The 15,620-nt window shown below is 36.4% G+C and overlaps 1 protein-coding gene across 1 annotated transcript in view; it reads right to left on the bottom strand.

The window, feature by feature from the left end:
* Positions 1–352: 352 nt before the first annotated feature.
* Positions 353–15,620, bottom strand: part of CCDC172 (coiled-coil domain containing 172) — a gene marked incomplete at both ends in the record, with an annotated part of 29,315 nt that continues 14,047 nt past the window's right edge. The window contains 4 exons of the mRNA XM_081104995.1: positions 353–388; positions 1,200–1,287; positions 12,515–12,617; positions 13,254–13,355. Coding sequence (XP_080961121.1) covers positions 353–388; positions 1,200–1,287; positions 12,515–12,617; positions 13,254–13,355 — 329 coding nt within the window. The remainder of the gene's footprint in view (positions 389–1,199; positions 1,288–12,514; positions 12,618–13,253; positions 13,356–15,620) is intronic.

The following is a 15,620-nucleotide window of genomic DNA, read 5'->3' as shown; positions in this document are numbered from 1 at the left end:
TGTCTGACTTGACCCAAGGCAAGCTGCAACAGAGAGTAAACACCAGCAGAAAGTACAGATTAGCTTAAGGGTCAGGGGGATCTCAGAAACTGAGCACACACTACTGCTCCTTTTTCTTCCTTTAGAAACAAAATCAAAAAACCACATGAGAACCCTTAAAGTTCCAGCAAATACTAAGACCAAAAATATATATTGGTCTGAACCAATTCTAGACATCAACAACTTTGAACATTCTGAACCTCACATTCTCCACAAGAATCTACTGTCATGGGTCTCACTCATTATCTATCACAAAAATTTGCTTCTAAGATGCTTTCATCAAATCTCAGGTAGCTCATCAATTCTCTACACGTTATTTATTTTCCTGAAGATCTTTCTGTGCCAATGTCTGAAAGGAAAAAATATTAATAGTTACTCATAAGGAAAGTGAAATTCTTAATAAAGGGGTTATATACAATTTATGTAAATTTAACACCATAATAAGTCTGGACATTCCTAAATTTTATTTTTAAAAGTTTTAATATAAAATATAAATCCTAACATAACCTACCAGAGCATTTGTAAACAAAAAACATTTACAGAAAGTAAACATGAAACGAAATGTAACATATTAAAATAAATTTATACTTTAACATGCTTTAAAGCTAGCTATACAGGTGTCCAATTAAAATAGACCATGGCAAATACTGTGTTCCTTTCATAAACAACCAAAGAAGGTTAAAAGCAATTTGAAGTGCTCCAAAACAGTCTGAAAACAAATTTTCAATAATTGAATCCAAAGTTCTTGAGATCATAAAAATCTCTAATGAGAAAGTTTTAGGATCAAATATAATAAAAGTATAATTTATGTTTATCAAAAACAAAAAGCTTTTAGCATCATGATAATTAAACCCCTTTAGTGCATGAGTCCTCTAATAACAGTTTCCATCAAGGGAAAGCTGTGTGGTCAAGTTTGAATTCTTTTTTAACTGAGTTTGAAATTATACACATTCTCTTTGAATATAACTTACTGTATGTAGCACCTTGCTCTAGGAACTCAAAACTCTTCACAGATTTACATCCTGACCTCAGTTTTTTTGGTTATTGCTGCTTTTATATATATATATTACAAATCCATGTGAACAGCAAAAACCAATTCAATGACATGTGTACCATGTTACTACTGGTAATCAGAAGTTAAAGAATCAATGATGGCTTACCAACTCCAAAAATTCTATTTCTGTTTGGAGAGCTTCGTAAACACTTTGCATGTCATCTTCCTTATAAAGTTCTAATTCCTTTTTAAGTCTGTTTTAAATGAAAAATTCACCCTATTAGTTCAGCAATCTTGTATGATAATTTTTTTATTACATGAACGGTGGCAGGTCTGCAGCTCTATAGTCAGAATTTTAACTTAACACTTAAAGAATTTGGAAAGGAATTTTAATTCTCTCTAATTCTGTAAGGACTACATAAAATTTTGTGAAAAAATCACATAAATAAAATAAGGTAGACTGGCCCTAGCCAGTTTGGCTCAGCGGACAGAGTGTCAGCCTGCAGAATGAAAGGTCCTGGGTTCAATTCCGGGCCAGGACATATGCCAGGGTTGTAGGCTCGACCCGCAGTGTCGGCCATGCAGGAAGCAGCCAATCAATGATTCTCTCACATCATTGATATTTCTCTCTCTCTTTCCCTCTCTCTCCCTCTCTGAAATCAATAAAATACAGGCAGTCCTCGGGTTACGTCGGACTCGATGTATGTCATTTCATGGTTACGTCGTCATCTCCCATTTATTTATTAAAAAAAAAAAAAAAAGTTCCGTCATTTCGATGTATGTACATATGTGCTTTATGTTTTTTATTATTTATTTACCACAAGTCAAGGTCAGGAATTGTTATCTTTCTTTTAAATTTGTTTTACTGTTTCACTTCATTCCTGCTGTGTATGTGCTCCATGCGAGTGACGTAGGTGCTTATTATGTAGGTGGGTTCACGGCGACAATCGCGTTACGTCGCACCGTAGGAACGGATCTCCAACATAACCTGAGGACCTGCTATATATATAAAATAAGGGAGACTGAATAATAAATAACACTTAATAATTTAGGGTAATTAAGAGAGCAACATGGTTTGGCAGGGAATCTACAGTACTGTCTGATGGCCTCTAGTTTAGTCCTGGCCACTACCAAGCCAAATAACCTAGGCTATGTCATTTAGCCTCTCTGAACCTCACCTGAGAATTCTAAGTGCATTAAAAACATGACCTCTAAGATTTCTTCTTGCTCTAAAATTAAACATTAACTTGATTTTACACATATATCATAAAAATATATTTTGAGCGTGAAAAAGTAATATCAATGTTTCTTTTCCCCAATTAAGCCTTTAATCCTTTGAATATTCTGAAATTACTTTTAAAAATTATTTTATGCACATTTTTATATGAAAAATAGTGATGAAACAGTCTTCCATTTTTAGCATGACTAACATTCTTTCTTAAAAACAAAAAACATAAGCAAAAGCCATGAGCTGTGACTGGAGAGGTGGAGAGCCAGGGCCTGAGACTGGGCAGCTAGAAGGGAGAGGCTGCCCTGAGAACAGATACTAAGAGCAACACTGCTCTCACAAACCTAACCAAGCTGGGCCAGCCACCAGGTAAGCCCTATTCTTAAGGGGAGAGTGCCGGGGTCCTAGGCCAGTGGCACTCCCTCTAGACTAGCAGAAGCGAAGGAAAATCCTCTCTGAAGGAAAGTTTAAGATTATATAGGCTCATAGGCCTCCCACAGAGAAAGATCAAACAATGAGTTTACAATCAAAGATCACCAAGTACCCAAGAAGCAAACCACTATAAGTAAAGGTCACTAGAGACAATAAACAACAGATAGGAAGAACTACAAGTCAATAAGAAAAAATAACACAATTGAAACCGGGCACACACACACACACACACACACACACTCATTTACCAGATTACTCACAAAAGAAGATATCCAATAGCTAATAGAATATGAAAAGGTGCTCAACTTCGTCAAGGAAATACAAAAGAAAAGCACAATGTAACGCCACCACACACCCACCAGAGTAGTTCAAATGAAAAACAGGAAATACCAAGTGTTGACAAAGACATGCATAAACTAGAATTCTCAGACACTGTTGGCATAGGTTATCATTTTCCATTCTTTTACTTTTAACCTATCTATGTCTTTATTTTTAAAGTGAGTTTCTTATAGAAACTGTATAGTTGTGCCACACTCTTTTATCTAACATGATGATCTCTTTGAGTTGGTATATTTAGATCATTTACATTTAATATAATTATTTGGCTGGATTAAAAATTTTGCTATTGTTTTCTATTTATTCCATCTGTTCTTTGTTCCTTTTTTCCTCTCTTTTTTCCTGTTTTGGATTGCTTGATTTTTTTATGCTAGTATTTTATCTACTAATTGACTTGTTTTTATACATATTTTAAACTTTTTATAATGCCTATGCTGAACTTATAATACACATCTTCAATTTATTACTGCCCACTCTCAAATATTATTATACAGTCATAATATTACAGTATAAAACCTTTACAACAGTATGTTTCCAATTACTCCCTCATATTTTTTTCACATTGTTACCACATAAATTTTTCTTTTACATTTACTATAAACATAAATCATATTGCTAGTATTTTTGACTTAGGCTCTTATATTTACCTTCAGTTCAACAATTTCTGATGCTTTTATTTCTTGGTATAGTTCTGAGTTTCTATTTGGTATCATAGTCTTTCTTCCTGAAAAACTTTTTTTTGTAATGTAGTCTGTTTTCAAAGAAGTCTATACACTCATATTTGTTAAAAATATCATACTTGGCCTTCATATGTAAAACATATTTTCATTGAGAATTCTGAGTTGACAACTCTCACTTGATAGTCATTCGTTTGTCTCGTTCTACATGATTTCTGATAAGAAGTCTACTGTAACTCTTATCTTCATCCCTTGTATGTAATGTATGTCTTTTCTTTTTCTGCCTTCCTTCATGGTTCCCTCTCTATCTGTGTTTTTCAGAGGTCTGAATATAATATGTAAAGATGTTTGCTTTTTTAAAATGCTGCTTGGAATCCTCTGAGCTTCTTGTGTCTGCTTTAAAGTATTTCATTCTTTTTTATTTATTGATTACGGTATTATATATGTCTTTATCCCCCCATTGCCATCCCACCCTCCACCCCCAGGCTGCCCTCACCCCCTGATGTCTGTGTCCATTGGTTATGCTTATACTTTTTTAATACACTCTGCCATGGTCTCTAACATTATGGATGTTAGAACAGTACGGATGAATCTCAAACACATTACGCTAAATAAAAGAGGTGAAACAAGAGGCTATATTGTGCTAAATAAAAGAAATGAGACCAGGCTACATACCATATTATTCAATTTATATGACATATTGGAAAAGACAAAACCAGGAAAAGAAAATAGATCAGAGACTGGGGGTGGACTGTGGGCCTTGATTATAAATGGGCAAATGGGGACATTTTGGGATAATGGAAGTATTCTGTTTTGATTGTGATGGTGGTTGCATAATTAAGTGTGTTTGGCAAAATTAATATAATTGCATATTTAAAAGGGTGAATTTTATTGTATGTAAGTTATACCTCAATAAGCCTGTCTTTAAAAAATGACAATGACAGGAATCCACATTCCTATAAAATAATGGCAACCACCTAAATAAAAACAATCCCAATTACAATGCCAAATAATGCCACCTATAAGCCATACTTACAAGCTAATCAAGAAACATGTGATATTACAAAGTTGAAATTGCACTTAAGTACAGAAATAAACAGGTTAATCCCGCAGAACCAAATCTGAAGTCTACACCAAAGCGGAGACTGAAGCACAACTAAGTGGAAGAGGAAAAATGACAGGGCGTGCATGGGGGTGATACAAGACAGGTCAAATGATCCTCAAAAGGAGAAAGTCCTACCCTGCGTGGGAAAACACTGACAACAGGCCTGAGACCTCATGGTTGAGAATACTGGCTTTTGTCAGATTGAAGGAAATGGTTTTTTTTGTTTGTAATCTATTTCTATTGATTTCAGAGAGAAAGGGAGAGGGGAAAGAGAGAGAGAAATATCAATGATGAGAGAGAATCACGGATCGGTTGCTTCCTGCACACCCCACTGGGGATGGAGCCAGCAACCTAGGCATGTGCCCTGACCAAGAATCGAACCCATGACCTCTGTTGTCAGACTTTTTTATATTTCCTTGGGCTTGGGAACGAGCAGGCTTTCTTTCAAACTATCTGATCTCTTTCCCACTTTTCCCAGCTTGTGTTTATGCCCTGTCCATCCATTCTCTGTCCTGGATTTTCTGAGGCTTGTGCCCCTCCCCTGTCCGATCTTTTCCCCAATTGTGCCCACCCCCTTTTGTGGTCCCCATTGTGGCTCCTACGGCATATGCACTCAGTCAAAGGAAAAGCCCCTCAGCGTTTTCTCCCTCCCACATTAATCCCACAGAACTTGCTGGTCACACACACCACCACCATCTACCTCCCCCACCCCCCAACCTGGCCCCCACCCTCATGGCTGTGGCCGTAAAGCTATCTTTCCTGCCTAGTTGACGAGGCGGGATGTTTTGCTCCATTGGGCTGAAAGATGCTAGTTACTCCCCAGGGTGACTGTTCCATCCCTTCCCTCCTCTTTTGTTAATTATCTAACTAACTGCCCGCTGGAACACTGCAACTGCCTACTCCACACTCCTATGTGTACTTAAGGCTCCATTTCAATATATTTATCTTTTCAAATAAAATGGTCGGGCTCTTTCTTCCCACCATATCCCCTTTCAGTTCAAATGGACTACAGGTCCTGTAAGATCTTTCATGTCCATCAGAATTGGGTGGTGACGAGGTTCGCTTTTAGTTAGTTAACAATAAGAATGAGAGACAGCTGAAATTAAGGAGGGCGTTTAGAGCAAATTATAGGAAGTATTTCACTATTCAGCATATAATCAAGCTGTAGAATTTAGAACTGCACTTAAAGATTGCTGTTGTTAGCTTTAAAAGAGGCTGATGATAATGGGATGAATATTAATGTGGTTGCAGCTAGCCAACGCTATATAATGGTAAGCAGTGCATAGACTAACTGCCTATGGGAGTCAAGATGGACTTCCTTCACCTCTCCACAATAACTACAGGCGGTCTGCCTTGGTTACTGTCATCTTTCTTTGAATCATCAATTAATGATGAGGATGGCCAATAAGGCTAGCTAGTTCAGCAAACTTACATTCCTTGTATTTTTATCATTTCCTGCAGCCTTGCAATTTTTTTCAGTGTCATATAAAATGTCCAATTTTGTTTCTAAGTGTCATAGAAAAGCCTTAACTGAAAGAACATCCCTTTCAGCCACAGAGCTCTACAAAGTACTATTTAATTAGAAAAAAGTTCATCCGAAGTCTTAGTGCACCAACGCAAATGCTATTAAGGTTTAAGTGTATTCCATCACAGTCTTTTGTTTCCATCTAATAGTGATTATGCAGTATTGTCTCCTAGCTTTTCTTCTGACTAAAGTGTATCATACACATGTCCCCCAGTTAATTAAGCATGCCAATGAATACCATTTCAGATACCTATGTAACAGGTGTAGGTGGCTACACCACAATTAATCAGCCATTGTACAGCATTTAAATCGTCACTTTTCTTTTCCTACCATAAATAACATTTCTGTGAACACTTCCGTGCACAGTGTTCCTGCTGTAGTTAGAATTATTGTCCTTAGGAGAGACCTCATAAGTGGAATTATGGGGTCAAATGGCATAAACATTTTAAAAATGCCTATAATTTATATTCCAAATTACATTCCAAATATATGCAATTTATACTGCCACAACAATGTATAAATTAGCTCTGTACCACACCCATGCTAATTTCAATTATGGTCATTTAAGAATGTCTTTAAAAATTTGATAGAAAAATTATATTGAGTGGTTTTAATTCGCATTTAATTGATAAGCAGTTTAACAGAATTATCTTATCTTATTCATCTTGGTATTTCCAGTTACTTGCAGAGTGCATGATTCCAAGTGGCATTTAATACATGTCTGTTGAATATATACATTAATAAAGAACTATTGATTTCATTGTTTTCTTATTGATTTTTGTCAGTTGATTATTTGATAAACTGTTATCCCTTGTTAGTAATAATTACTATAAATTTTTCCCAGTTTATCACTCCAAGTTGATGACTTTTTTAACACATAGGATCTTAAATCTTCTATGTTGAGTCTGTTAATCTTATCCTTTTGTTTCCTTAATTACACCAGAGGTTTAATAAGTGGTCCTTTCTACTTTTTGCTAGTTTTCCTATGACCCAATGGGTTTCTATATTAATTCATATAAAAATTATTTTAGTGACATTTAAACACAAAACACAATTTTAAAAGATAGATGAGCATCCACTTTCATATACAATTTATTCTGAAAGTTGAATGTGTCAAAGCAGAACTTCAGTTTCCTAATTATGCCTTCCCTCCATCCAGGCCACCAGCAGACAGGTAGCAGCCTTCACAGGTGTGCAAAGCAGCACCAGCGAGATCCGCCATCATCTCCCTTCACCTAAATCCTGGACTGGTTGGATTAGGCAACTCCTTTTACCACATATTTTCTATCACCTTCCCCACTCTCATATCAAAAGGGGTTGTTTATAAAGGTAAATAAACATATGAAAATTTAAAAACATCTTATTATGACATCAAAAATACCAATGAATTTGGAAATGATTAATATTATATATGGCTCGTGCAATAAACAAAATTATTTCAAAGTTTAGGGATATTTACAACCTGGCGCATTTAGATCAGAATATAAATTCTAAAATAATCAATTGATTCTACTGTCAAAATGTCTCTTGTACTTACATAGAAACTTTAATGCCTATAGTGTGTGGCAAGAATTCACAAAACGGGATCTCTATTAGCTTGAAAGCTATATAATCACTGCTGTAGAGACACTTCTGTTAGTGAATAAATAATGAAGCTTTACCAGAAAAGATGCAGTCCACAGAAATACTGAACAAAATACATAGCTAAGAATAACCCTAGAATTAAGTGGGAATTTTCATATTTTAAAGAAGTTTTAGAAAGAGATGATATGGCCATAACCAGTTTGGCTCAGTGGATAGAGCGTCGGCCTGCGGACTGAAAGGTCCCAGGTTCGATTCCGATCAAGGGCATGTACCTGGGTTGCAGGCACATCCCCAGTAGGAGATGTGAGGAGGCAGCTGGTCGATGTTTCTAACTCTCTATCTCTCTCCCTTCCTCTCTGTAAAATCAATAAGATATATTTTTTTTTAAAAAAAAAAAAGAGAGATGATATGGGTTAGAATGAGGCATATAATTATTTTTGGCTAGTATTTTCCAGAAACTTTAAAACTGAGATCCTGTTACACTTGTCCAGTTTGAGCTCATTCTTGATGGCAGAGAGAACTGCAAAGCAAATGTGCGTTATTTTCTGCCCAGTAGCCTGGGCAGCCCTTTCTACTACTCTGCTAAATGGTGCTTGTTCTAAATAACGCTACAGAAACACTCCCCGACATATTTAAAGATACATGAATTAAAATGTTTCTCATTATGAATATTTAGAAACTCTTGGAGATCCATCGATGGGAGAAAAGTAGCATAAATATGGCATCTCTATACATTGGCATTAGATACTGAAGTTGATTAGTACAAACTAACATGGGATGGGGCTAAGTAATAAGGCCATTTTGATGACAGAATCAATTAATTGTTTTAAAATTTATATTCCAATATAAATGGGCCTAGTTGTAAATATCCCTAAACTTTGAAATAATTTTGCTTATTCTATGAGCCACATATAATATCAATCACTTTCCAAATTTACTGATATCTTTGGTATCAGAATAGAATTTTTTTTGTACAGTTTTCATTGCAAATATGCTCTTCACAAGAACATTCTGTCTTCAAATGTACAGAAGAAAAAATCCCAGGCTGATGACTATGTAGTTTCATTTCTGTAACAAACTTCCTGTTGCCTTGAACAATCACAAATATTGTTTATTAAAAATGTAAAACCGCCGAAACCGGTTTGGCTCAGTGGATAGAGCGTCGGCCTGTGGACTAAAGGGTCCCAGGTTCGATTCCGGTCAGGGGCATGTGCCTGGGTTGCGGGCACATCCCCAGTGGGAGATGTGCAGGAGGCAGCTGATTGATGTTTCTCTCTCATCGATGTTTCTAACTCTCTATCTCTCTCCCTTCCTCTCTGTAAAAAATCAATAAAATATATTTTAAAAAAAAATGTAAAACCATTCTACAACGGAGTTTTGTGAGTAAGGACAATGCCTGAAACGCTTCAAGTTGTCTAGGATATTCACCACTTGAAGTAATAAAAAGTCGTGACCTAGAACTATATTTCAGTGTCTGGTGTTGGAGAATAATAAAAATAATAGGTGTTGGGAGCCCAATCTTTCACATTCTTCTTTCCTGCTTCTCTGAGGTCACTCACCTTCCAGAGCTGGGATTCGAAGGCTTGTACTCCTAACCTCCATGCGTACTTGCTCTCAAGGCCCTGAGCGCTACCATCTCTGTGCTGCCTGGACCACATGAAAGAACTAGCTCGTCACAGCTTTACCAGCCACGAGGAAGCCTCTGGCTGACGTGTGGAGCAGAGCAATATTCTACACATCCGCTGCCTTCACACCTGTTCATGAACGAGCCCACACACTCCCATGTAGACTCTTAAATAGACAGACATCTTAGTATTTATAAAAACAGAAAGATTACCTATAGCAGAGATCATGAAACCATCGTGAGGGTAAGTACTGTTCTCTACTTTCATGGACGGCATCAAGATAGAGTTTAACAAATAACCTAAACATTACAAATTAACTTAAAAAACACATAATAATTATAAAAGAATTCAGCAATATAGATAGAATAAAATATGTATCAAAATTTTCTAACTGCCCAGCCAGTGTGGCTCAATGGTTGAGTGTTGACCTATGCATCAGGAGGTCATCGGTTCGATTCCTAGTCATGGTACATGCCAAGGTAGTAGGCTCGATCCCCAGTAGGGGTTGTGCAAGAGGCAGCCAATCGATATTTCTCTCTCATCAATATTTCTATCTGTCATTCCTCTCCCTTCCTCTCCCTCTAAAATCAATAAAAACATGTTAAAAAATCTTAATTACTAAAAGTAGAAACAATACGCTCATTGAAATGAACTAATATTAATTTTTTTATAATTGCTTTCTTACCAAAGTTTAATAAAAGTATACTTATAATAACCTTAAAATAAAGCTATTTATTCAATGTGGACGATTTCCCTCATATCCTTGTGTGCAGGGGACAGTCGGCAATAATGTCTGGAGACACTTTTAGGCATCACAGCTGGGGGTGCTGGGTGCTACTGGCATCTAGTGCATAGAGTTCAGGGATGCTGCTAAACATCTTACACTACGTAGGACAGTTCTCCACCACAAAGAACAACCTGGCCCCAAATATCAGCATTGCCAAGTTTAAGAAACCCTCCCATCCACCTACAAAAATAACAGCCATACCAGTAGTAGCTAAACCTGAAAATTTAAGAAAAAGGCTACTATTACAAAATTTAGTATACATTTGAACAAAAAGATGAAAAAGACTATTCTCTTCCAAAATTAAGGGATAAAACCAACTGAACTTTAATGAGGGCCTTCATGATAAAGTTGCATAAATGTCATATAATTGCTTGCCATCATTAGTGTCTTGTTATGAACTAATTAATAGGACCGAAGTCCCTCTTTCCTAAAAATTTTACACTCTGTACTTTGACTCTGCTCTTCACACTCAAAATAACTTTTACAGACTATACCAGCAGGGAAACTAAGGCACGCATATCAGAGTTTAAAGTAGGAATTGATAAATATTGGCATTTCCTGTAATAACTCCAAAGAATGGCCTAGGTATATGGACCAATGCTCCTTTCTTCCCAAAGTCCCTCTTTGGGTAGTCAGTGAGGGAAAGTACGCTCTAACAGACTCTGTGTGGTTAAGTTTAACCCAGGGCACAGTTTTATGATGAGTAATAAACCCACCAAACTGGAGGTCCTATCAGAAGCCCTTATACTACTAGCTATGATACCAATGGTCATTACCATTTTTAAAAGTGTAAAAAAATCAATGAGCAGATTGTCATTACAGAAACTCATTCTGCATCACACATATCACCCAGGAGATTGATATTTCATGCTTACAAAACTTAACATAAAATTAAATTGCAAATATTTTCTCATAATCTACTAAAATTATGGCCTAAGGCAATACACTACTAATATGAAGCATTTGTTCAGCTCCAGTGGACATATTTCCTATATGATTTATGTGAAAGAGGGCTTCATTTGCTTCTTCAGAGATTCAGTAATGAGGTTTCTTTGGTTATTCTAAGCCTGGTTAAGTCTAAAAAGTATAGAAACTTCTCTAAATTAAACCAGCAAACATAACACTGAATTATTATTTTTTTTAAATATACTTTATTGATTTTTTTACAGAGAAGAAGGGAGAGGGATAGAGAGTTAGAAACATTGATGAGAGAGATTGATCAGTTGCCTCCTGCACGCCCCCCACTGGGGATGTGCCCGCAACCAGGGTACATGCCCTTGACCGGAATCAAACCCGGGACCCTTGAGTCCGCAGGCCGACGCTCTATCCACTGAGCCAAACCGGTTCGGCACACTGAATTATTAATAAATAGTCAAATTTGCCGAAACTGCTTTGGCTCAGTGGATAGAGCGTCGGCCTGCGGACTGAAAGGTCCCAGGTTCGATTCCGGTCAAGGGCATGTACCTGGGTTGCGGGCATATCCCCAGTAGGAGATGTGCAGGAGGCAGCTGATCGATGTTTCTCTCTCATCGATGTTTCTAACTCTCTATCTCTCTCCCTTCCTCTCTGTAAAAAATCAATAAAATATATTTTTAAAAATAATAAAATAAAATAGTCAAAGTAATAAACTGGGTTTTCTTTTTCCTCCTTGTGTATATGACTATTTCATTTTAGACATCAGCCACTCTTTCATTATCCAAACACATAAAAAGCATCTGAATATTCCATACAGAAAATACAGCTTCATTCTTTAGGCACAAAACCAGAGTAACAAATTCTAAGCAAAATAGTAGATGGTGACTCCTCTCCCCACTGAAAACTAGAAAGATAAAAAATAATTCCAATCATTTCCAAAAGGAAAGTCAGGGATAAAAGAAAGGAGAGTTGTGGGACCAATCTTTGTCTTAATCCATTAGGATGTGAATAACACTGAGCACAGGAGGTATAGGAGAAGATAAAATTGATTCCAGCATTATCAACTCAATGCATCATGAAACTTATATGTAGCACTTTCTAGCTAGTGACATGCTTGCTTATTACCACATTTCAGAATACATAGAGAAAAAATAATGTCTTCATCTGAAACTGTAAAAAATCTATGCAGTTAGCTTTATGCTGAAATCTACCTGACAACTTGAAAAATTACCAGATTTTATACCAAAGTGTAATGGGCAATTCTTACCTTAAGCATTCAGCATCATTTTGAGGCTTCTCACTGATTTTTATTTTTTCTGCCTCTAGGTATTTGGTAGTACAAATGGCTTCATTCTTTTTCTCTTCAAAAACTAAACAATTAAGAAAATTCTTAGTCTTTTAAAAATTAAACATAAAGTTTATCTTTACTCATTCATAAGAACAACCCTAATTTTTGCTGCTTCATATAAAATGTGCTAATGATTTTTATTTTTCTACTTTAATATAGCAACTAAAGGCACAAAAATACTATTAACAAAACCTGAGACATTAAAAATATCTGCTAAACATCTTACATTACGAGGACAGTTCCCCACCACAAAGAACGTCCTGGCCCCAAATGTCAACTTCCAAGTCTGAGAAACCACTGGTGGCTCAGTTGGTTGGACCATTGTCCTATACACCAAAAGGCTGTGGGTTCTACTCCCAGTCAGGGTGCATGCCTAGGTTGCAGGTTTGATCCCTGGTGATGTGTGTGGGAGGCAATTGATTAATATTTCTCTCTCACACCAATGCTTCTCTCTCTCTCTTTCTCTCCCTCTCTTTCAAAAACTATTGCAAAAATCAGATCTAACACTGATTAATTCAGTGTTTTACCTATTTCTTTCTTTATACCAATAATAGCACTATATCCCAATAGGTTGATACATTTTGAAAGAATAATATGACTCTATCTTTTGTATATAAATATACTCATTGGCAAAATAAACGAACACATAGAGTATGACCTTTAAGATTTCTCTGCAGAGTAAACAGTTCCTGCATTAATTCACTCTTTTGTTTTTGAAGTTCTTTTAACTGGCCACTGTCATGTTCCATTGACTGCATTTCTAGAAACAAGTAAACAAAAAACATTATTTTAATTACTTGGGCTTCGCCATAAATGTCAGCACCTCTTAACTTTTCCTGCTATAGTAAAAATTTAAGCAGCATATTGTCAATTTTAAGCCTGGACTGGCTTCCTTGGCCACCTACAAATTATTTCTAACAAACTGACCAGGATTCTTTTAAGCTCCAACTGGATGCAAATGAATGTTAGTTGAAGGTTAGACTACTAACAGAGAATTCAAAATAAAGTAATATCACTAAGTAAAACAAACTTACCAATGAGACAAAAAGAACACTCTATCTTTCAAAGCTAAAGCATATTTAGAGGGATAGTATATAGTATTCATCAAATGGCTACAAGGTTCCACAATATTGCTAATATTGTTTCTTCTACGTGGAATGCCTTCCTCCCTTTATTCCCACAGCAAACTCATTTATATTTAAATTTTTATCACAAAAGGGTGTTGCATCTTGTCAAATGCTTTTTCTGTGTCTTTGATTACTGTTACATCTTTCACTTATCTCTTGATTATATCCATGTCTGTGAGTATACTTATAATATTTATAAGAGCAATTTTAAAGTCTTTCTTCGCTTACTGCATCCTACCTGTCGTATGTTGCAATTGACCGAATTTCCTCCTTGCTATGAGTTACAATTTGCTACTGCTCCAAATGTCTAGTGATTTTTTATTGGATACAAGACACTGTGTTTACTATTTTGTTAAATGTTTGAATTTTGCTATCTTCCCCTAAACCATGTTGATATTTGTTATTTGGCAGGTGGTTAAATAACTTATGGATCAGGTTCAAACCTAGTTTTTAAGATTTTTTTAACAGTGAGTCTAGAATAGCCTTAAACCTAGGCTAATTTAACCCTACGATGAAGGGAGGACTCTTATGTTTAGTGAGATCTTACTATTCTGACAGCTTGGAACATGAATGACTGTTTTTCCTTATAGGAATGCACACTGCAGTATCACCAATGCCTATAATAGTGCCTGATACACAAAAAGGTACCAAAAAATAAATCATTACTGAATGAATATACTAGGCACATTTTAAAAATACACTGGTGAGTAAAACAGACATAACTCCTGTCCTTGTGAAAGTTTACACCTTTGTAGGGGAGATAGTTATGAACCAACTAAGTATGTAAGTAATTACAATGCTCTGAAGAAAAAAAAAAAAATAGAGACCATAAGAGAACAGAATCAGAGAAACTGACCTAATATGGGATGGAGGGGGTCTGTGTCAGAGATGATTTCTCTGGCCGTAACATTTGAACTGAGACCAGAAGAATGACTAGATTAAGCAGATAAAGAATAAGAAGAGTATTCCAATAAAGCATATTTAAAGGTCCTGAGGCAGGAGGAAGCACAGCACAACCTAGGACAGTGATGGCGAACCTTTTGAGCTCGGCGTGTCAGCATTTTGAAAAATCCTAACTTAACTCTGGTGCCGTGTCACATATAGACATTTTTTGATATTTGCAACCATAGCAAAACAAAGATTTATATTTTTGATATTTATTTTATATATTTAAATGCCATTTAACAAAGAAAAATCAACCAAAAAAATGAGTTCGCATGTCACCTCTGACACGCGTGTCATAAGTTCGCCATCACTGACCAGGGACACAACAGAGGTCAGTGTGTCTTCAGCACAGAAAGCAAAGGCACCGGGTGAGTCTGGAGGAGAGAGGCAGGAGGTTGTGCAGGGATGGCAAAGCAAGTTGAGGTGCTTGGTTTGCTATGTTTATCGTGATATTTTTAAACAGAATATAAATAAAGTAAGAGGTTCATTTTAATAGGCCAGTAGTAATATAATAATTTCTTTAAAAATACATGGGTGTTAATGTTTTGGCACTTTCAAGGAGTGAGAACAGAGTCTAACTCTGGGATTAAAAAGTAAGTCAAGGAGGATGTCTGGCAGTGGAAAACACTCTGAGAAGTGGGAAATAATAAAACAGCTATGGAGTTTGAAGATGAAGATTATTCAAAACCCAGAAAACTGGATGACTAACCACAGTTACAGGCTAAAAGCTCCATGGGAAAGGTCAGAGGGGGAAGCCAAGGGAAGAAGAAAGACGCAGGAGAAAAATCAAGTGTCAGGAAATAACAGATGTGGTGGTACGGATTAGAGGAGGGGATGGAAGAGCAAGCCCCGACAGGAAGGAAGACAAATGGAAACTAAAACTGCTCTGGGAAGAAACTGGCTCTCATATCTGCTTAAAATTTGAACAATACGAAGGAGAGAAAAAAGCATCA

Source organism: Myotis nattereri (genome assembly GCF_964212035.1).
Source record: "Myotis nattereri genome assembly, chromosome: 13".
NCBI lineage: Eukaryota > Metazoa > Chordata > Mammalia > Chiroptera > Vespertilionidae > Myotis > Myotis nattereri.
The sequence above is the reverse complement of the archived record's forward strand: the minus strand, read 5'-3'. Positions and strand labels throughout refer to the sequence as shown.